This window comes from Octopus bimaculoides, chromosome 3 (assembly GCF_001194135.2).
Source record: "Octopus bimaculoides isolate UCB-OBI-ISO-001 chromosome 3, ASM119413v2, whole genome shotgun sequence".
Classification (NCBI taxonomy): Eukaryota; Metazoa; Mollusca; class Cephalopoda; order Octopoda; family Octopodidae; genus Octopus; species Octopus bimaculoides.
The window spans coordinates 7,301,279-7,322,642 of NC_068983.1; the positions used below are offsets into that span (position 1 = coordinate 7,301,279).

General features: G+C 39.4%; 1 protein-coding gene across 2 annotated transcripts; it reads left to right on the plus strand.

Moving 5' to 3' along the window:
- Positions 1 to 1,791: 1,791 nt before the first annotated feature.
- LOC106884000 (NF-kappa-B-activating protein) lies at positions 1,792 to 17,841 on the plus strand. 2 transcript variants are annotated; one of them, XM_052965997.1, is made up of 9 exons: positions 1,792 to 2,790; positions 3,538 to 3,618; positions 4,431 to 4,505; positions 7,346 to 7,449; positions 8,882 to 8,996; positions 9,904 to 10,007; positions 12,136 to 12,220; positions 13,321 to 13,470; positions 17,614 to 17,841. In XM_052965997.1, the coding sequence occupies exons 1-9, from the start codon at positions 1,841 to 1,843 to the stop codon at positions 17,780 to 17,782; spliced, it is 1,833 nt and encodes a 610-aa protein (XP_052821957.1). In that variant the 5' UTR covers positions 1,792 to 1,840; the 3' UTR covers positions 17,783 to 17,841. The 2 variants fall into 2 exon arrangements, with proteins under 2 accessions (XP_052821957.1, XP_052821958.1); XM_052965998.1 differs by having other exon boundaries at positions 8,903 to 8,996.
- The last annotated feature ends 3,523 nt before the right edge of the window (positions 17,842 to 21,364 follow it).

Below are 21,364 nucleotides of genomic sequence, written 5' to 3' on the forward strand. Positions count from 1 at the left end.
ATATATATATATATATATATATATATATATATATATATATATACACACACACACACATACACATATATATGTATGGGAAGAAATATTTTATATATTATTTCTATGCTCTTATTTACATAGTATGAAGAGATCTTTCACGACAGCTGCGTTAAGTCTGCTAAAATATGTGTTTAGTTAAAATAACACGGAAGTTCAATGGATGTTGCATCATGTTTATTAGTTTGGTTTTAGCCTCATGTCAGATCTTGATTAAATAAACATGAAATGAAGTTGACTCCATCCATAACTTTCCCGTAATTTTTCTTTCAAAGCGTAGCATATCGAGAATTAACTAATGTGTCCTTCTTTTTTAAAAACAATGGTGTATTCTTAGTGAGATTTGGCTACTTGTTCTAGCAGATATTGTAGGTGTGTGTGTGTGTGGTCTCTTGTAGTTTAATTACTTTACTGGAAAGCTTCTCGAATACAAATGTTATAAAAACAGTTAAATAACACATTTCCCCTTTATGTTGTTTTCTGAGTAGATCCATGTTCCTCTCTCCGCACGAAAAACACTCCGGTTGTGACCATCTCATCTCACTTTTTTTTTTAAATTTTGTTTTGTTTGAGACCTAGTGTAAGTATATTGGACAACATTATTTAGTGTTGCTCGTTTTATAAAATACACTAGGGTGTGATTTGAAGGAAGTTTTGCTTTTAATTTTTAGCTGATCGAATGACTACGTTAAAAGTTCACCATTAAAACAAGCGAGTAATTTGTTTTGTCTTCAACAATTTTAATACAAGTTGGTATAGTTGTATGGTTTAGAAATTCGCTTCGCAACCACTTGTTTCCGGGTTTGATCCCATGACGTGGCACCTTGGGCAAGTGTATTTTGTCATAGCTTCGAATTGGCCAATACCTTGTGAATTGAAATTCCTTGTATTTTATTTCATAATCAACTAAGCATGTTTGAAGGCAGACCGCAGTCCAGTTCTATATGTCAACCTGTTTATCATCATCATCATAATGTCCACTTTTCTATGTTTGAATGGGTCAGGTGGAGTTTATTGAAGCAGACTCTCAATGGTCAGGTGTCTTTCCTGTTACCAAGCTTCACCTGTTTCCAGGCAAGGTAATATTTCCCAATGGTCCGGTATGTTTTCTTGGAATATTAGGAATAAATGACACTGCTTGTATGATAGTGGCACTCATACAATTATCAAGACAAGGAGACATAATGATGGGCTTCTTTCAGTTTCCATCTACTAAATCCACTCACAGCCTGGGGGCTATAGTAGAAGACACTTGTTCAAAGTGCCACACAGTTGTGTTATTTAGGATGATACGATATAGAAGGGGCTGCTGAAAAGTTTCTTGGTGCAAAAGGCGGGGTTGGAAGCCTAACCTTCGAATTTTATTTTTACAGGGCTTAGAAAAACTGAAGTACCGTTGCAATAAATGTGTGAATCTGAGAGGGGAATACGTTGGATACAACCATAATTAATACACACACACATATGGGCTTCCACTCATTTTCCATCTACCAAATTCACTCACAATGCATTGGTCAGTCCTCGGCTATTGTAGAAGATACATGCCCAAGGTGCTATGCAGTGAAATTGATCTTGAAACCACTTAGTTGTAAAGCAAGCATTTTAACCATGCAACCATGTCTGTGTAGACTGATCAAATAACTAAAAAAATATTACTTCATTTCAAAGCTTTTCAGTATATTTTCAAACATTGTTTATATAATTTTGGCCATTATCCCACCTTTGTTAATTCCTTGCTTTTCTATATCTTTTCAGACACTAAAAGAATATGTAATTCCGTTTGGAAAATATAGTTAGTTCCATTATGGCTAGAAGTTCTTCATGCTCCAGTTCAGATGGAGACTCTCAGACATTAACAAAAAGGAAACACAACCCAGAAGACAGGAACAATAATAGGCATCAGAATTCTAGCTCTGACTCTAGTTCTGACTCCAGTTATTCATCTAATTCAAGCCCATCATCAAGAGAGTCTGACTCGAACTCCAAATCTCTGAAAAGTAATGGACATTATTCTAGATCCCGTTCTCGATCTTCATCGTCTGGAAAGGGGCGTCATGCTGGTAAAAAATTCTCTCCTGATTATGGAAAGCAGCAACTGATGATTAACCGAAAGAGGTCTCCTGAAGACAGAGATTCACATCGATCTTACTCATCTCATAGAAATAGGTCTCGTTCACCTTTCAAGAAAAGGACATCTCCTTCAAAACGACGGTCACCGTTGAGGTCCCCTGATAGAAGAAGGACATCAACATTTCACGCTTCGCAAAGGAGGCGATCACCCCCAAGTCAACAGTCTTTGCACAGGAATAATTCATCTTACAGAAGACGATCCCGCTCGCCATACAGAAGAAGATCACGTTCACATTCTCCAGATTCAAAACAAACGAGATCTCCCAACTCCCGTCGTCAGCCTCATCATCACCACCAGCAGCAGCAGCGTAGTTTTCAATCTAAAAGAAATAGTAGGTCCCCATTTAACCGAAGGCAGCGTTCTGGGTCAGCATCTCCTCATCGAGAAAGGGACAGTTATAGAAAAGATTACAGAAAATCAGATTCCAGAAGTCCTGATCGACATAATGATGGGAAAGGGAACCAGAACAATTTCAGAAATAATAGATTTGAAAACGACGAAAGAGGGACATTTAAGATTCCTGCTGACCGTTCTTCAGGTTCTAATAATTTTACTTCAAAACATCAGGACTCTAACAAGAATATGGATAATTCTTCACACAGGTCATCATCACCACGTACAAGGTAATGTTAAATGTTCCTTTTAAATCATTGCTTGTCCAAAGTATTTGTAGGGTTTTTTTCCTAAAGCCCCTACTTGTTTTCAGACTTTTAGTTAGCCCCTTTGTCATACATTCTGAGTAATGTAAAGCTTTCCTTTCATAAGTCCCAAGTTACTCCGATAGCTGAAAAACTTTTGCTATGGATATCGTATACGATGCTTGGATGCCAGGAAAACATGTCCTGTGTATCCCATGTGATACACAGGACAAACAAAGGCCTAAGCTGCCTCCTCCTCCTCATCATCATCATCAGCAGCAGTTTCCTCCATCCATTTTCCATGCTGGATTAGTGTCTTGCTTTCATTGCAGTCCTTTGTTATCTAAGCTTTGTTTTTACAGCTGGATGCCCTTCCTATTGCCAACCCCTCCGAGAGTGTATTGGGTGCTTTTACATGCCACCGGCACGAGGGCCAGTCAGGCGGTACTGGCAACGGCCATGCTCAAATGGTGTTTTTTACATACCACCTGCACAGGAGCCAGTCCAGTGGCACTAGCAATGACTTGCTCGAATGTTTTTTCATGTGCCACCAGCACAAGTGCCAGTAAGGCAACACTGGTAACGATCACGCTCAAATTCATACATTTACCCCATAACATGTTGAAATAAATTTTCAAGATCAGTATTAATGAAAAATACTGTTGGCAATGAAGTATTATATTAAATAGATAAACATATTGTTTTTTTTTCTCTTTCTTTTATTATTTACAGTGGGAATTCTTGGTCTTGGCAGAATGATTCTGGAACATCTCAGAGAAATCGTCCAGGGCCAGCCCCAGAAATGTTTGAAAGGTATAAAATATTGTGTACATTTTGCTTCCAGTGTTGTATTGAATTATTACACCCATTTACAGACAGATGTAGAGTGATGCACACTGTTATTGTTATGCCTAGTTTTCATTGTGTTTTGAGGATGAGAGATAAAGCTATGCCTGGACAGTGTTTCCACAATAGGGACTTCACTAATCAACAGTATTACTGCTGTTTCGAGTAGGAAGTCATTCCTGACAATCTACAGGGTGGGCCAAAAGTCATACACCAATAAGCTCCAGAATTATTAAAGGCATGCTTCAATTTTTCTAAATAATGATTAACACACATGTATTTGTACATAATGAACAAAATGGATAACGAGCACTCAGAGAGTGCAAACCTCTCCGAAGGCAACACCAACGATTAGTCAGAGACGATTTTTAAAATGGGAATATCTGAAATAAACTCGACAGCTCTCTGAAAAGCTGCAAATCCTCTCTTAACACAAATCAATCAGCCTACAGATGAATTTTAGAAGGCGCTGGGGGTTATGTACACTGTAGAAATGATGTCTTTTTCAACATGGACACTTGCTGTGTGGTTAGGAAGTTTACTTCACAATTACATGATTCTGAGTTCACTCTCACTGCACTACACCTTTTATTACAGTTGTTCTAGGTTGACCAAATGCTTTGTCCATAAAATAAGCTGACATAGATTATATGAAAGCTTGTCTGTTGGGCTGTAGCTGTTCTTCTTTGGAAGAATTAATTGGATCTCATTGTTTAACACCATCACTTTGTCCTTCCTCATACAAGATGTTAAACTATAAAATTTCTTTCCGTTTCTAGGCGCCGTTATGAAAGGGAACGCATTGGAGAATTAGGTGCTCCAGAAGTTTGGGGAACTACTCCTCCTAAATATAAGTAAGTATTTCATATTTCTTTTATGTCTTCATCCTAACAAGGTAAACTTGTGCAGTTGGAACACTTGATTCTTCTCGTTCACAAAGCCTTCCTTCATATCGTACTATCGATCATAAACAATGCTATGATCAGTCCTACCATCTATCATAGACAGTGCTGTGGTCAGTCATACTCTCCATCATAGACAACACAGACCAGTCATAGCATCCATCATAATCTCAGATAAGTTTCTTTGATCATCATCATTTAATGTCTGTTTTCCATGCTGACATGGTTTGGACCGTTTGACTGAAAACTAATAAACTGCGGAGCTGTACCAGGTTCTAATCTGATCTGGCATGGCTTCTACAGCTGGATGCCCTTCCTAACACTAACCACACCAAGAGTATAGTGGGTGCTTTTTATGTGCCACCAGTACAGATGCCAGTTATGAAACACCAGCATTGGCCACAGCTACGATCTCACTTGGTTTGACAGATCTCAAGCATGGTATATTGCCAAAGGCCTCTGTCGTTAGTCACTGCCTCCATGAGGCCCAAAGTTCAAAGGATACTTTTTACATACCATCCCATTGTCACCTACTGCTAACATAACCTATAAATCCTCTCTTAGAATTAAATCAGTCTGTTTATTGAAGATTTTTTTTTTAAAAAGGGCTTCCCTGATGAACATGTGCATAGATATATGATTATTTATTCCAGGCATAACCATCCCTTCTTTCCTAAAATATTATGTACCTTGGACCACAATAATCAGTGTATCCTGTATTTCAATACTAAAAGGGTATGATTTGAGAGTGATTCAGCTATTATTTCTAGCATGTCAAGCAATCATGTACATACTTACTTGGTTCTTGTACTTTGGTGAATGATATGATGGCATAGTGGCAATCATGCAAAGCAGACCAAACATGTTGATATCCTTCTTTATTAAGATCTTAGGCATGCAATAACTAGAGGCAAAGACCTCAACAATGAAATATTCACTCGGTTGAAGTTTGTGTTGCAATGAGAAGCATATTCATAATACAAGCAGGTCCTGCCCTGCATCGATTTTTGACAAAAAGAAAAAAAAATTCTTAGTTCCCGATGTCACTTTTTTTTATATAGGCTTCTGAGGGGAAGGTGGGAAAATGATAACTCGTAGATTGTTGTAGTAAGTTGCAGATCACCATGTTATTACTTTTATTCTAAGATTGGAAATCAAATCTGAAAGAAGTCCACAGACTGAACTCAAAGCATCAAGTCATAATGTTTAGCTGGGCAATGAATTAAGTTCACCCGTCATTTATTATCTTACTCTGAGAAACCTCGAAAACAATTTTTTTTTCTTGCAAAAATGTTGGAATTTACTTCTTACTGCACTCAAGACCTTATTTTCTTTCGTGTTTTATTGAACGGCTGTAGACTATCTCTATTCATGTTTTACAATGCTATATTTCCGGAAGTAGATACAAAGACACTGGGTTGTGTCCCTTGCTCAGGGCAGATAATTCGTTTTAATTTAGTTTATATCGTACCTTGTACACAATCATAGCAAGTGTATGTAGTCAAAAAGTTTGCTTCTCAACCACATGGTTTCTATTCCAGTCCCACTGTGTTGCACATTGTGTCAGTGTCCTTCTATTGTAGCCCCCATCCAACGAAATGTGTTGGAAAGTGTTATGAGTGGATTTGGTAGACAGAAACTGAAAGAAGCCCATTGTGTGTATGTGTGTGTGTGTGTATATATGTGTATATATATATATATATTATCATCATCATCGTCGTTTAACGTCCGCTTTCCATGCTGGCATGGGTTGGACGGTTTGACTGATTACTGGCAAGCCAGAAGGCTGCACCAGGCTCCAATCTAATCTGGCAAAGTTTCTATAGCTGGATGCCCTTCCTAATGCCAACCACTCCGAGAGTATAGTGGGTGTTTATACGTGCCACCGGCACGAGAGCCAGTCAAGCGGTTCTGGCAATGACCATGTTCAAAAGGTGTTTTTTATGTGCTACCTGCATGGGAGCTAGTCTGGTGGCACTGGCAATGACCACGCTCGAATGTTGTTTTTCACGTGCCACTGGCACATGTGCTGGTAAGGCAACGCTAGCAACGATCATGCTCAAATGGTGCTTTTTACATGCTACTGGCATGGGAACCAATCTGTGGCCCTAGCAACGATCACGCTGAGATGTGCTTTTAACGTTCCACTAGCACAAGTGCCAATCAGGCAGTACCGTCATCGGCCATGTCAGCGATTTTGATTTCACTTGCCTCAAGCAAAGTTTATTGTCCAGTGAATGAGTGGTACTCATAAGTGGGTTGATTACACCCCATGCTTGTCTGTGCTTTTAACGTTCCACTGGCACAAGTGCCAATCAGGCAGTACTGTTATCGGCCACACCAGCGATTTTGTCCCTGCATTTGCTGCAGTGACTATAATAATATTAATCATTGAGCTTATATATGTCTTTTCCTCTCCACTTATGTAATTTATAATTAAATTTTTAACATTAAATACATTAAGTAAGTAAAAAAACTTACATAACTTGCATAATGTACTGTGTTATGGGATTGAACCTGGAACCATGTAGTTTTAAAACAAACTTTACCACATAATAACATCTAAAGTAATTGCTTCAGTAGTTGTATTTATTGAAATTTGCGAGCTTGAGTGAAGCCAACTGCGGGTGCAGATTTCGGTGGTAGCAGCAAATATTCAAACGAAAATGGATGTAAAAAATGGAAGCAGAAAATGGATGTATATTTAATTTTTTCCCCTTTTTTTTTATTATTAATCTTCTGGAAATTTCGACATTGTTTTATGAGAATGTTTCATGTATTTCTGTTGACAGTTCTGATGACAGTGATGACAGCTCACCCTCCAAGATGAAAAGAAATGTTAACGATTCTGATGATAGTGATAGTAGTAGCGACAGTAGCAGTTCAACTACAAAAAGTAAGAGGTTTTTTTCTCTGATGTTGTTCTTTCCCATAAGGATTTCCACTGAGACAAACAGTCAAATAAGAATTTGTAGATGTGATGTCTTGCAGTGGTTGATGTGTTCCACCTTTGGGTTTGTTGGTGTCTCATGATACTGCTGGATGAAAGGGATGCTGTGTCCTAGTTTGGGGTTTGTTGATATCTTGTTAACTGCAGGATGGAAGGAGTGCTGTGTTCCATTTTGGGGTTAGTAGGTGTCTCATAATTCTGCAGGATGGAAGTGGCCATGTCCAGAAAATTCACTGAAAACGTTTTTGTCAGAAAATCTGCAGTAGGAAATTTTACTAGGAGGCACACAAGCAGGTTGTAAACGAGATAATCCATTTTAAAGAAATTAATCTTTTTCTAATTGATAGGTTAGTTAATGAATTTGCCATTTTAAAAGAACAGTTAATGTTTGTCTTTTTTTATGCAAATGTTCTAATTTGAGGTTTGTAGATGTCACATAATACTGTAGGATGGAAGGGGTATTGTGATCCATCTTTTGGGTTTGTAGACATTTGATAAACCAGAATGGAAATGGGTGCTGTGTTTCAATTTGGGGTTTGTAGATGTCTCATAATATGATGGTACAGATGTGATGCATAAGGCTGCTGATCGTTAGAAAACAGCAGTGAGTAGTGGTGATCCAAGGGGAACAAATCTATTAAAGAGGAAGATATTGAAAGAAGAAGTGAAATCTGATATTGGTGGTCATAAAGGAAAAAGAGAATGACAGAAGATCATAAGTGGCAAGAAACCATTTTTTTTTTTTTCAAAATACAAAAACTATACAGGATACAGTGAATATCTGGAAGAAACATGGTGCTGGTGCCATGTAAAAAGCACTCATGATACTTTGTAGAGTGGTTAGTGTTTGGAAGGGTATCCAGCTGTAGAAACCATGCCAAAACAGATGACTGGAGCCTGTTGTAGCCCACTGGCTTGTCAGCTCCTGTCAAACTGTCCAACCCCTGCCACCAGGTAAAATGGACATTAAATGATGATGATGGATTCAGAACACACTTTTTCTAAAAATTTTATTCTATTCTATTCATCATCGTCATCGTCATCTGACGTCTGTTTTCCATGCTGGCATGGGTTGGATGATTTGACAGCATCCAGCAAGCCACAGAACTACATCAAGCTCCAGTGTCAACTTTGTCATGCTTTCTATGGCTGGATGCCCTTCCTAATGCCAACCACTTTACAGAGTGTAGTGGGGGTTTTTTTCATGCCCACCAGCAGTAGTATCTTTGTTTCTTTCTGTCACAAGGCCCCCATTTGCTTCTTTGAATTTTTTTGTTTTTATATCGCAGTTTGTCAGACTATCTCTCGTGTACCTGAAACCCTACCCTGGTACCTTTCTCTTCCCTGCCCATATATATTGGTATTGTGTTTGTTACAGAAATTAATGTTTTTCCTGTAGAGAAAAAGAAGAAAGGAAAGAAGAAGAAGGACAAGGAGAAGAAGAAGAAAAAGAAGAAGAAAGAAGATAAGAAAAAATCTCACAAAAGTAAAAAGTAAGCAGGAAACTTTCTGAGGAATAAACTAGTGCTACAGTATGGGCAGTATAGGGGTTTGTATTGTGTGACAGAACAGGGTACCTTGTGACAGTATGTAGTGGGGTACAGAGTAATAGTAAAGGGCACAGTCTGACAGTGTGGGGTCCAGTGTAATAGTATGAGGTACAGTATGACAGTGGGAAGTATGTAGTGTGACTATGTGGAGTTTGTAGTGTCACTATCTTGTGGGGTACAGTGTGATAGTATGGGGTATGTAGTGTGGTTGTGTTGGATACAATGTGGCAATGTGACGTATGTAGTATGACAGTATGATGTGATGATGCTGAATACGGGGTATTTTGTGTAACAGTGTGGGTGAGTATACTGTGGTAGTGTGGGGTGTGTAGTATGATTGCAAGGTACAGTGTGATAGTGTCGGGTGTGTATAGTATAACAGTGAGGAGTATGTTGTATGATAGTGTGAGGTATGTGGTAGAGTATGTGTAGTGTAACTAGTGTAGTTAGAGTGACAGTACAGGATAAGGATAAAAAGTAAAAGAAATGCATTAGTCTTGTTGGTGTTGGAGGTGGTGGTCTGCTAAGGCCATTGGTTTAGCCGCTTCTGCTAGATCAAAGCATAACAAATAAAAAAAATAAAGGGCTGAATAGCCATATAGAAGCTGTCCCTTTGTTTCAGTTGAGGCCTTGTTGGATCTGGGTTTTTTTTCTCCCTTGTGCAAGTGTCTTCTACTATAGCCCTGGGCCAACTGAAGCCTTGTGAGTAGATTTGGTAGGCAGAGACTGGAAGTCTGTTGTGTGTATGTGTTTGTGTGATAGTGCTTGTGTCTCCTGGCCAGGAGAATTCCTCTTTCTTTCGTTGTTATATGTTTTTATAGTTACATCATAAATGTTTTATTTCGCTTAGGAAAAAAAAGAAAAGTAAGAAAGATGAGCCTCATGATGATGATGATGATGATGATGATGATGGCGATGGTGATGGTGATGAAGGTGTGTGGGTGGAGAAGGGAAGTAAGTAAAAACAGAGGAATCGTCTTCCTTAAATTTATTTTTCCTTTATAAAATTTCTTTATTTGTTGGTCTTTTCACTTATCTGTTTGTATTGCATTTTAATGTCAATATCAATGCAAACAATAAAGACAGAATCCACGCTGGTCAAAATGCTTAGCGGCATCTTGATAAAATAAATACCCGGCTGAGCGCTGGAGTCAATGTAATCGACTTAACTCCACCCCCAAATTGCTGGCCTTGTGCCAAAATTTGAAGTCAGTATCAATACAAGCATAAGGTAGTGAACCAGCATAATTGTTACTGTGCTGGGAAAAGTGCTTAGCAGCATATCGTCCAGCTTTACGTTCTGAGTTCAAATGCCACTGGGGTCGACTTTGCTGTTCATCCTTTTGGGGTTAATGAAATAAGTACCAGTTGAACACTGGGGTTGATTCAAATGGCTTATCATCACCTCACCCGAAATTCTGCTCTTGTATCAAAATGTGAAGCTAATATAGCTGTGTGTTTAGAAGTTCACTTTCTAATTGCATGGTTTTCAGTTCAATTCCTACATATGACACGTTGGGCCAGTGTCTTCTACCATAGCCTAGAAATATAAAAGAAATTTGGTTGGCAGAAATTGTATGGAAGCCCAGTCAGAGAGACTGTTCTGTTCTTGGATGGTAGAGTTAAACCATTGTTTCATTCAACACCACCCCATGGCCCTTGGGTGCCTTTAATGGAGTCCAGTGTGTTGCAAGGGTTCCTGTCTGAGGATACTTCTCCTCTTGGTTTTAGCAGTCACAAGATACCCTAGAAAGGGCCATGGGCACTGCTCTTCCTCCTCTGACTGGTTGTTGATGTTGGCACTCCGTCGCTTACGACGTCAAGGGTTCCAGTTGATCCGATCAACGGAACAGCCTGCTCCTGAAATTAACGTGCAAGTGGCTGAGCACTCCACAGACACATGTACCCTTAACGTAGTTCTCGGGGAGATTCAGCGTGACATAGTGTGACAAGGCTGACCCTTTGAATTACAGGCACAACAGAAACAGGAAGAAGGAGTGAGAGAAAGTTGTGGTGAAAGAGTACAGCAGGGTTCGCCACCATCCCCTGCCAGAGCCTCGTGGAGCTTTAGGTGTTTTTGCTCAATAAACATTCACGACGCCCCGTCTGGGAATTGAAACCGCGATCCTATGACCGCCTCCACCCCTTCTATGACTAAGATATATAGAAAAGAAAAAAAAAAAAAAGATCCATGTACAGATGCAGTATCAACCCTAACAGACAAAGGCCTGTGTGTCAGGTGGCAAAATATTAGTTCCTACTGTTCAGATTAGCCTTGATTCACCGAATTTATTATGGAAAGTCTTCCAACCATGACCATTCCATCTTCTTTTCAGACGTAGTTTACCTTGGTGTATACTATCAAATGTCCTGGTTGATAAATGAAAGAAAGTACCAATGGGAAGGGAGGATTATATGTAGTGTGGAGGTTTTAGGGTGAAGTGGGGTAGATTAATAGAGCTCACTTGAGTGGAACAGGCAGGTATGACTAAAGGCATTCCAGTTGTGACCACCCTGCCTTTTTGTCTGTCACAGACCACATTGTCTAATGTATCCTGCGTTATCTAAGACTGTTGTAAGGCGGCGAGCTGGTAGAAATATTTTTAGCGGTATTTCGTCTGCCGCTACGTTCTCAGTTCAAATTCCTCTGCAGTCGACTTTGCTTTTCATCCTTTCGAGGTTGATAAATTAAGTACCAGTTGCATACTGGTGTCGATCTAATCGACTGGCCCCCTCCCACAAAATTTCAGGCCTTATGCCTAGAGTAGAAAAGATTATCTAAGACTGTTGTATGTGGTGTGGTGTAGTGAAGACTTGGTTGTTCTTTTGTGGCTTTTTCCTGTAATGCCTCTGAGATAAGGGAGGGATCACAAATCACGGGCTGCTACAATAAGAAGCAGTGCATGAACATATCCAGTTGGCTGTCCTCAGGGTAGGGAGCTGGTCCCAAATGCTTGTAATAGAGTAAGGTTATTCTAAAAGATACCTACAGGACCAGGACAAGTAAAATGTTTTACATGTCGTTGCTTACTAAAAGGGAGAAATTTCATTTATTCTTTGTTATTTCGTTTTTATTTTTCAGAAGAAGGAAGTGAAAGTGAATCAGCAGAAGAAACTGTCGGGCCTTCCCCATTTGTCATTCAAACAGAGGTACAAGGGAAAATTAAGTAAGTAAAAGCTGGAACTAATTGATTGGTGATTCTCTTTTTTCTGTTAGTGTAATAGGTGCCTGGTACCTTGAGTGAGTGGCTTCTAATATTGTCCGAAGTGGATTTAGTTGATGGAAACTGAAAGAATCCCATTGTGTGTGTATATGTATATATATGTATGTGTGTGTGTGTATTTTCTTTTATTCTTTCACTTGTTTCAGTCCTTTGACTGCAGCCATGCTAGAGCATCGCCTTTAGTCGAGAAAATCAACCCCAGCACTTATTCTTTGTAAGCCTAGTACTTATTCTATCAGTCCCTTTTGCTGGACTGCTAAGTTACAGGGACATAAACACACCGGCATCTGTTGTCAAGTGATGTTGGGAGGACAAACATATATACACACATACATCATCATCATCATCATTTAACGTCCGCTTTCCATGCTAGCATGAGTTGGACGATTTGACTGAGGACTGGTGAACCAGATGGCTACACCAGGCTCCAATCTGATTTGGCAGAGTTTCTACAGCTGGATGCCGACATACATATATATACATATACAACAGCTTTTTTCAGTTTCCATCTACCAAATCCACTTACAAGGCTTTGGTTGGCCTGAGGCTGTTGTAGAAGATACTTGCCCAAGGTGCCACACAGTGGGACTGAACCCGGGACCATGTGGCTGGTAAGCAAGCTACTTACCACACAGTCGCTCCTGCACTTATGTGCATATATGTTGCATTTGCTTGTGTTTGTGTCTCCTTGCGTTGACATTGCGTGTTTGTTGTAAATGAACATCACTGTCGTACAAGCAGTGGCATTCATTTCTAATATTCTTCTTAAACTTGTCTGGCCTTGAAGAAATATTACCTTGCTTGGAGAGTTGGTGGACAGGAAGGGCATCCAGCTGTTGAAAGCCTGCCTCAATAAACTCAGTCCAGCCCATGCAAACATGGAGCAGTGAGCATTAAAATAATAAGGATAATATATTTTTGAATTTATTTAGTTTTGAATAATTTATCCATACTTCTATATTTGTTATTGCTGTAGACAATTTATTATCTATGCTTTTCTATATATTTCCATGTAATTTGTTATCTATATTTTTGTATTTCAGTTATGGTAAAGCTCTGTTACCAGGAGAAGGTGCAGCTATGGCTGCATACATTGCAGAAGGCAAACGTATCCCACGTCGTGGTGAAATAGGATTGACCAGCGATGAAATCCAGTCATTTGAAGAAGTTGGTTATGTAATGAGTGGTAGTCGGTTAGTATTTCAACTAATATCTTACTTACCATCTACCCATACTGTATTTTTGACATTCCATATTTGATGGAATATAAGATGCAATTTTTCCCAAAAGTGTGTCAAAAAAATCACTCCTGTTCCTACATATGAAGTTGGGCCCCCTGTAAGCTCTAATGAACTAAAATCGTTTTTTTTCCTGAAACTGGGATGTGTATAATATACCCATGTGCCTTTTATGTGGGAACCAGATTTTCATAATTTGTTACTGGTTTGGACTTGTTACTAATTCTACAAACATGTTGGAAGTTGCTGGAGTTGTTTAGAGAAAGAATAAGTCTGAGTACTGATAGCAGCAACTGGAGGTTAATTCTGTGACAAACATGCACTCTGTTCAGAGGGACGTCTTGTATTTTTTTTTTTTTTGATTGAAATGCTCTGGGAACTCGGATATGTTCTGGGCTTTTGTGCTTCTTGACTCCAATACCCTAACTAAATACAATTTGCACTTGCGCGAAGCACAATGATGGACATGATACTTATACCATTCCATTATCAGTGTTCAGCAAGTCACTTGGCCATGGTTTTGGGCAACAGTCCATCTTTACATGGGTTAGTTTCTGACTGATCACTTGGTTGGTAGGCAACTCTGGTTATTACAGACAGTGCTTGGTCAACTGTAGCTGTCTTCCTTCGGTCTTGTTTGTCAACTGGGCAAATTTGTCATAGAATTGCTCAGTAGTCAGTTTCTCCACCCAACAGACACTGAAGGAATTTCGAAGCAGCCAACTGTAGCAACCCACTGAGGGACAGTATTTGGTCACAAATGTAGTCCAAGTTTAGCTCCTATAAAATAGGATTGTCTGGTTATTTGCTATGGAGACTCTCTTGAATTATCCAAGCGGTGGGAAGTTTAGATATTCTTCATATATTTGAAAACTTTACCAGCTACCAGTGTTGCCTTACTGGCACTCATGCTGGTGGCACATGAAAAAGCATTCGAGCGAGGTTGTTGCCAGTGCCGCTGGACTGACTCCTGTGCAGGTGGCATGTAAAATACACCATTTTGAGCATGGCCGTTGCTAGTACCGCCTGACTGGTACGTAAAAGCACCCACTACACTCTTGGAGGTGGTTGGCATTAGGAAGGGCATCCAGCTGTAGAAACTCTGCCATATCAGACTGGAGCCTGGTGCAACCATCTGGTTCAACCATCTGGTTCGCCAGTCCTCAGGCATGGAAGGCGGACGTTAAACGATGATGATGATGATGATAATGATGATCTCTACATCATCTCTATATGTAGTGTATAATGTTGGAAACTCACCTTCAGTCATGTAAGATAGTTCATTGCTAGAGGAAGTTGTTTGTTCTTTTGTTTTTGTCATTGTAACCAAAGCCATATTGGAACACTATGACATTCATGTTGCACATCAACCATCAGCCTGAATTGAATAACAAAATTAAAATGATTAGTGTCTCTGAGATGCATTCTCCAAATCAATAGTGGAATTTGAACTTGGCAGATCAAACAAATTAAACACTCATTATATGGTGTATATGCAGTTGGATAGGCCTAACCAACTGTAGTTGAATGTTCTGATCTTTAACACAGCATACACACATACTCCAGTAACTGGGTCAGTGCTGCTGTTAGTATTACATACACACACACGAACATCCTTGATCCCATTCAAAAGGTCATCCAGTAGGTAGTCAAGGAGTCACTTAGCAACACACTACCACCATCTTCCCTCTGACATGCCCTCCTCTCTCTCTACCACTACTACAACAGCCACTGCTCCTTCCAAGTAGTGTACTTCATCCACACAAGCCCATTCAACACAAACGTCCCTCCCTCTCGTCATTCCGTCTGTGTGTCTCCCTCTCTCCATCGGCTCTACTCTACATACAATCTTTCTTCCTTAGAGTTTCAACCCTCCATAATTCCCTTCCTGTTCACTTTTTTACCTGCAGATGTCGACTTACAGATGTTTAAACTGAACATAAACTGTATTAAATTTATCAGTCTCGTAAGTCCTATGGAGGTCACGGAGACGGGTTCGTTCCCTCTAAAGTAAACGCAGTCGTTCAAATATTAACGATAGGAAGGAAACTTTATCCGCCTTCTCACAAAGTCACTGAAAGTTACGTCCCTTGAATAGTATCGCACGATAATGGCTGGCTTATAGTTTTAAGTTAGGATCGTTAATTTATTAAAAATTTATTTTGTTTTTGCTGGCATGGGTTAGATGGGAGTTACTGTGATGTGTCCTGGGGGCGGGGGGTTGAAATGCTGCAGTATGTAGTTGGTAATTCCAGCATCTTAAAGCAGCAGTGTTCAACATTTTTTTATGTGTAAAAGCATTTTTTTTAAATGACTTACTCAGTTGCAACTGGCACCATTTAATTAGAAAACAAGTTTATATTTGGATTTTATACTCTTTTACTTGTTTCAGTCATTTGACTGCGGCCATGCTGGAGCACCGCCTTTAGTCGAGCATTTGTTCATTAGTATGAACATTTTACACAACATTTATTTCCTCTTGAAATAATAAAAAAATTAAACTAATAAGGAACATGTTTAACTATTTATTTACTTATGCAAAAAACGTCTTCTGATAATTTCAAAAACAGTTCCTAAAGCACTTGAAAGTTAATGACAAATGCTGATGGGCTAAAGTCGCCATTTTCTTCATATTTGGAAACTGTATGAAAGAAGGAAAGAGAGACTACGTCTTTAACTCAAAAATCCTTAAAACCGGTTTTGCTTTAAACAATTTTTGGCAGAATCGTTAGCACTCTGGGTAAAATGCTTAGCAATGTTTTGTCCATCTGCATGTTCTGAGCTCAAATTTCACTGAGGTCAACTTGGCCTTTAATCCTTTCATGGTCGATGAAATAAGTACCAGTGGAGTACTGGGGTCGATGTAATCAACTTATCCCCTCCCCTGAAATTTCAGGCCTTGTGCCTCGAGAAGAAAGGATTATTATTATTAAATAGCACCATTTGAGTGTGATCATTACCAGTGTCGCCTTACTGGCACTTGTGCCGGTGGCACATGAAAAAACATTCGAGCGAGGTCATTGCCAGTGCCGCTGGACTGGTTTCTGTGCAGGTGGCATGTAAAAAACACCATTTTGAGTGTGGCCGTTGCCAGTACTGCCTGACTGGCCTTCATGCCGGTGGCACGTAAAAGCACCCACAACACTCTCGGAGTACTTTGCCATTGTACTTCTGTTGTGTGAGTATGAGGCCAGGTTGTTTAGCTTCAGTACTTCCAGAGTGAAGCTTTGAAAAGTTTGTCACAAAAAGTACAGCTCTCATGCAGTTGATTATTTTTATAACAATATTCAGGGCATCTCCAAATGTATGTATTTTACTACCCAAAGCTCCTTCATGGCTTACATAATGGAACCCCATAACATTTGGAAAGAATAAATCTTTTGATATTTACCAGCCATTGCTGGTACCCCCTTCAGTGGTGATGGCAGATAGCTTGTGCCAATGTGTATCTATTAACATTGCATAAGGTTGAAATACATTTATAAACATCCTCATTTGTTGTTTTCCTTTACAGAGACAATATTTCTAGCAGATCTTTTACACTGTGTCTGTGTTGATTCAATGGAATCGTAGTATAAACCGGTCACAAGTTGAAAGTAAATTTGTTTGTTTGATAACAGTTTTAGTATTAAAAGGCTCTTCTGCTTCCAATTTACCAATCCTTAGTGTCAATCAGCTTTAGTGTTAAAAAACTACTACCACCACCACCACCATTGCTATCACCACCACTTAACTAGTCTTTAACCTCAATCATTTAGTATCAAAGGATTAAAGAGGGCATAGAACTGGCAGAATCGTTAGTCTGCTTAGCAGCATTTCGTCTGTCTTCATGTTCCAAGTTCAAATTCTGTCAAGGTCAGCATTGTCTTTCATCCTTTCGGTGTCAATAAAATGAGTACCAGTTATGCACTGGGGGTCGATGTAATCAACTTACTCCCACCCACTGAAATTATTGGCCTTGTATCAAAATTTAAAATCGGTGTTAAAGGATTAAAAGGCTGTATCATTACTACACAGATAACTTCTCAATTGCTTTTTTTCTTTTTATCATATTTTGTTCGGTATTCTCATTTATCTTTCTTAATCTTTCTCATTTAGGCATCGGAGAATGGAAGCGGTCAGATTGAGGAAAGAAAACCAAATTTACAGTGCTGACGAAAAACGAGCTTTGGCAAAATTCAACCACGAAGAACGAACAAAGCGTGAGACGAAGATTTTGTCACAGTTTCGAGAAATGGTGCACAAGAAGATTCAAGAAAAGCAATAAACCAGAAATGTCAATATGTATAATTTATAACACCAATAAAATTCTCATTGCTATCATTATCATTATTATTATTATTATTATTATCATTATTATTATTATTATTATTATCATTATTATTATTATTGAGTAAGAATGCAGTGCATGCCGTCAAAGTGATTCTGAAGTAGAAATATACAAAGCCCAATACACTCTTCATGACTACCCGATTGATAAGGGTACACCAGACACAGCCATATGTGCACAACATGGTGACTACATATCAAGATAAACAGCACAGAACTTTGCAGGTGGGGGCCTAGTTACAATTTTCTTCAGGTTGAGTAGCCTATCCTGCTGAAAAGGTCCCTGAATAAGGGTTATTTAAGGATGATGAACAAACAACAATGTTTCCAGAGCTGAATTATTCAAGCTACAGAGAATTCCTCTCAACACATGGCTATGATGCTATCCCACTACTTCTGCTCATGATCAGAGATGCACATATCATCAGCCACTAAGGGACATGCTCAACTGGTTACGGTCAAACAACTGACAAGCAAATCTGTGGTACTGAGCAGAATATTTGCTGAAGCCCATCTTTTATACCAAGACAAAACTATGTACATGATAACACTTCCAATCAGTTAAGATCAGAAGCAATGAGAGCCACTGCCTGATACTGCATCAGGGAATTTATTAGAGTTGACTTTGCCTTTCATCCTTTCAGGTTTGATTAGTTAAAAAGTCTTAGTAAGTAGGAAGGCAGACAATCCACAAATCCCTTCAGGTAGATGGCCCTACTTGATCTGTAGAAAAGGCATAAGTAGAAACTTCATAAGATGTACCCAGTGTAAGCTATGGACACAAAAGGTGCAGCAATATCAAAGGATGGCTAACTGGGAAGATAGTTTTTGTGTGTGGCACAGGGGCAATAAACACTGAATACGTGCAGGAAACAGCGGTCACATGTCAGGGGGAAAAACTGAAAGTAGTTGATAGCTTCCATTACCGAGTCAGTAGCGGGGGTAGATGCTCTGAGAGCATAGCTACTAAAATAAGGATAGCTTGGGTAAAGTTCAGAGAGCTCCTACCCCTGCTAGTAACAAAGGGTCTCTTGCTCAGAGTGAAAGGTAGACTGTATGATGCATGTGCACGAACAGCCATGCTACACAGCATTGAAACATGGGCTGTGACTGCTGAAGACATGCATAGGCTTGAAAGAAATGAAGCTAGTGTGCTCTGCTGGATGTGCAATGTCAGTGTGCATACACGACAGAGTATAAGTGTCAGAGAAAATTTGGACACAAGCATCAGATGTGTTCAAGAGAGAACTGTGCTGGTACAGTCATGTGTTGTGTATGGATGAGGACAGCTGTGTGAAAAAGTGTGACAGCCTAACAGTGGAGGGAACTTGTGGAAGAGGTAGGCCCAGGAAGACCTGGGGTGAGGTGGGGAAGCACTGCAGATATACTTCAAGCACCATTTTTGCCAAGAGCTTTGATGAATTATTTGATCAATCCGAGTTTGATGTGCAATGGGGAGAAAATGATCTTATCTCCCTCAACTAAAGGTTCTTCCAATGTATAGGCAGCTCTACATGGAGCCATATTTGTTCGAGGTGGCCAGTCGTTCTTAACATAGTGGTTTATTCGATCTCTACTGTCCCACATGCAAAGAAAGCATGGGTATTTGGTATAACCAAATTGCTGTCCCATGAGAAAATTCACCATCATTAAGTCAACACAGATGACCCATTTATGGTCATGATACAGTATCTTCTCTAAAACCAACTTAATTTCTTCATATTTTCCCTTCAGGGTTGTTGAGTGGCCCCGAGTGGGACAAAGCCATACACATTTCTGCTGTGCAACAATGCACATTTCTGCTGTGCAACAATACACATTTCCACTGTGCAACAACACACATTTAAAACTTCGCTTAGAGCTGTCTATGGAAAGATGCTGTTCCTCTGGTTTGTATTTCTCAATACCAAGTTTATTGAGAAGCCCACTGACATCTCTGCAGTAAACCAGCTCTTTCTCTTTTGTGAAGAAAGAAAGGAACTCTTCATGCTCCAATCACCACTGGTATCACTTTTACCCTCTTGCATTCCAAACAGTCTTGCCATTTCCACTTTCAGTTCGGAGTCCTTGGTGATTTTTCCAACCTCTTTACTCACAGCATTCATGTCATTTGCTATGGCTGCATCATTGATCTCACAGTATTTGTCTCTCTCATTCAATATGACAATATCCGGCTGACGATGTTCAATTACACATCATCATCATCATCATCATCATTATTATTATTATTCAGTAGTTTTATTTTTATGATGTGCTTTCACTTCACTACCGAGCGCAGCTCTGTGCGCCTTGGGTATGTGCTGTGGTTTGCTGTGGTGCTCTTATGTTTACTGTATTGAAAGTGTTTTGCGTAGGATGTGTGCAGTACCCAGTAGTGCAATTTTCTGTATGTTATATATGTTTGTAAGTCCTGGTGTTTTTGTTATGTATTTGTCTGAATATTTTTTTATTATACCTAAGGCACCTACTATGATAGGAATTGTTTCTGTTTTTAGATTCCACATTCGAGTTACCTCTATTTCCAGGTCTTTGTATTTTGAAAGTTTTTCCATTTCTTTTAGAGAAACGTTGTCATCTGCTGGTATTGATACATCAATAATAATAATTATTATTATTATTATCATTATTATTATTATCATTATTATTATCATTATTACTACTGCTAAGGTGGCCACTGGCAGAATCATTAGCATGCTGGGCAAAATGCTATGTGACATTTCTTCTGTCTTTACGTTTTGAGTTCAGATTCCACTGAGGTTGACTCTACCTTTCATCTTTTCTGGGTTGATGAATTAAGTACCAGTGAAACACTGGGGGCAATGTAATTGACTAGTCCCTTTCCCCCCAAATTTCAGAATTTGTGCCTATGTAGAAAGGATTATTATTACTAGTAGTAGAAGTAGTATGGCTGCTGAATGGTTTAGAAGTTTGCCTCAATCAGTAGGTCCTGGGTTCATTCCAGGTGTGTGGTATCTTGGGTAATCGTCTTTTACCAAAGGCTCATGTGTTGACCCAAGGGAGGTCCCTGAAACTGGGTAGACAGAAATTGTACAAATGGGTCGTACCAATAATTCAAAGGTCCACTTTGTGACACAGTATCTTTTACTGAATTTTCTTGAGAATTATGTTAAAGGATGCAGATGTCTGTCAGTGGAGTATTCAGCCACTTCTGTGGGTAATTCAATGTGCAAAATAGCTCTGTTGATTGAACAACTCGACAGGTCATTGTCGAAAACTGATGGAGAACCATTTCACTACTACTACTACTACCTCTACTACTGCTACTGCTACTGCTCCTCCTCCTCCTACTACTACTACTGCTGTTGCTACTACTACTACTACTACTACTACTACTACTACTACTACTACTACTACTAAAGTGCATGTGACTGGAGTGATTGTTGCAGCAACAACAGCAGGGTTCATTAAGCATATTGTGTGTGTTAGCATTAAGCAAATGGAATAAGGGTCTCTGTGTGTGTAACGAGTAGATTCAAACAGGTGTCGATACGACACCACA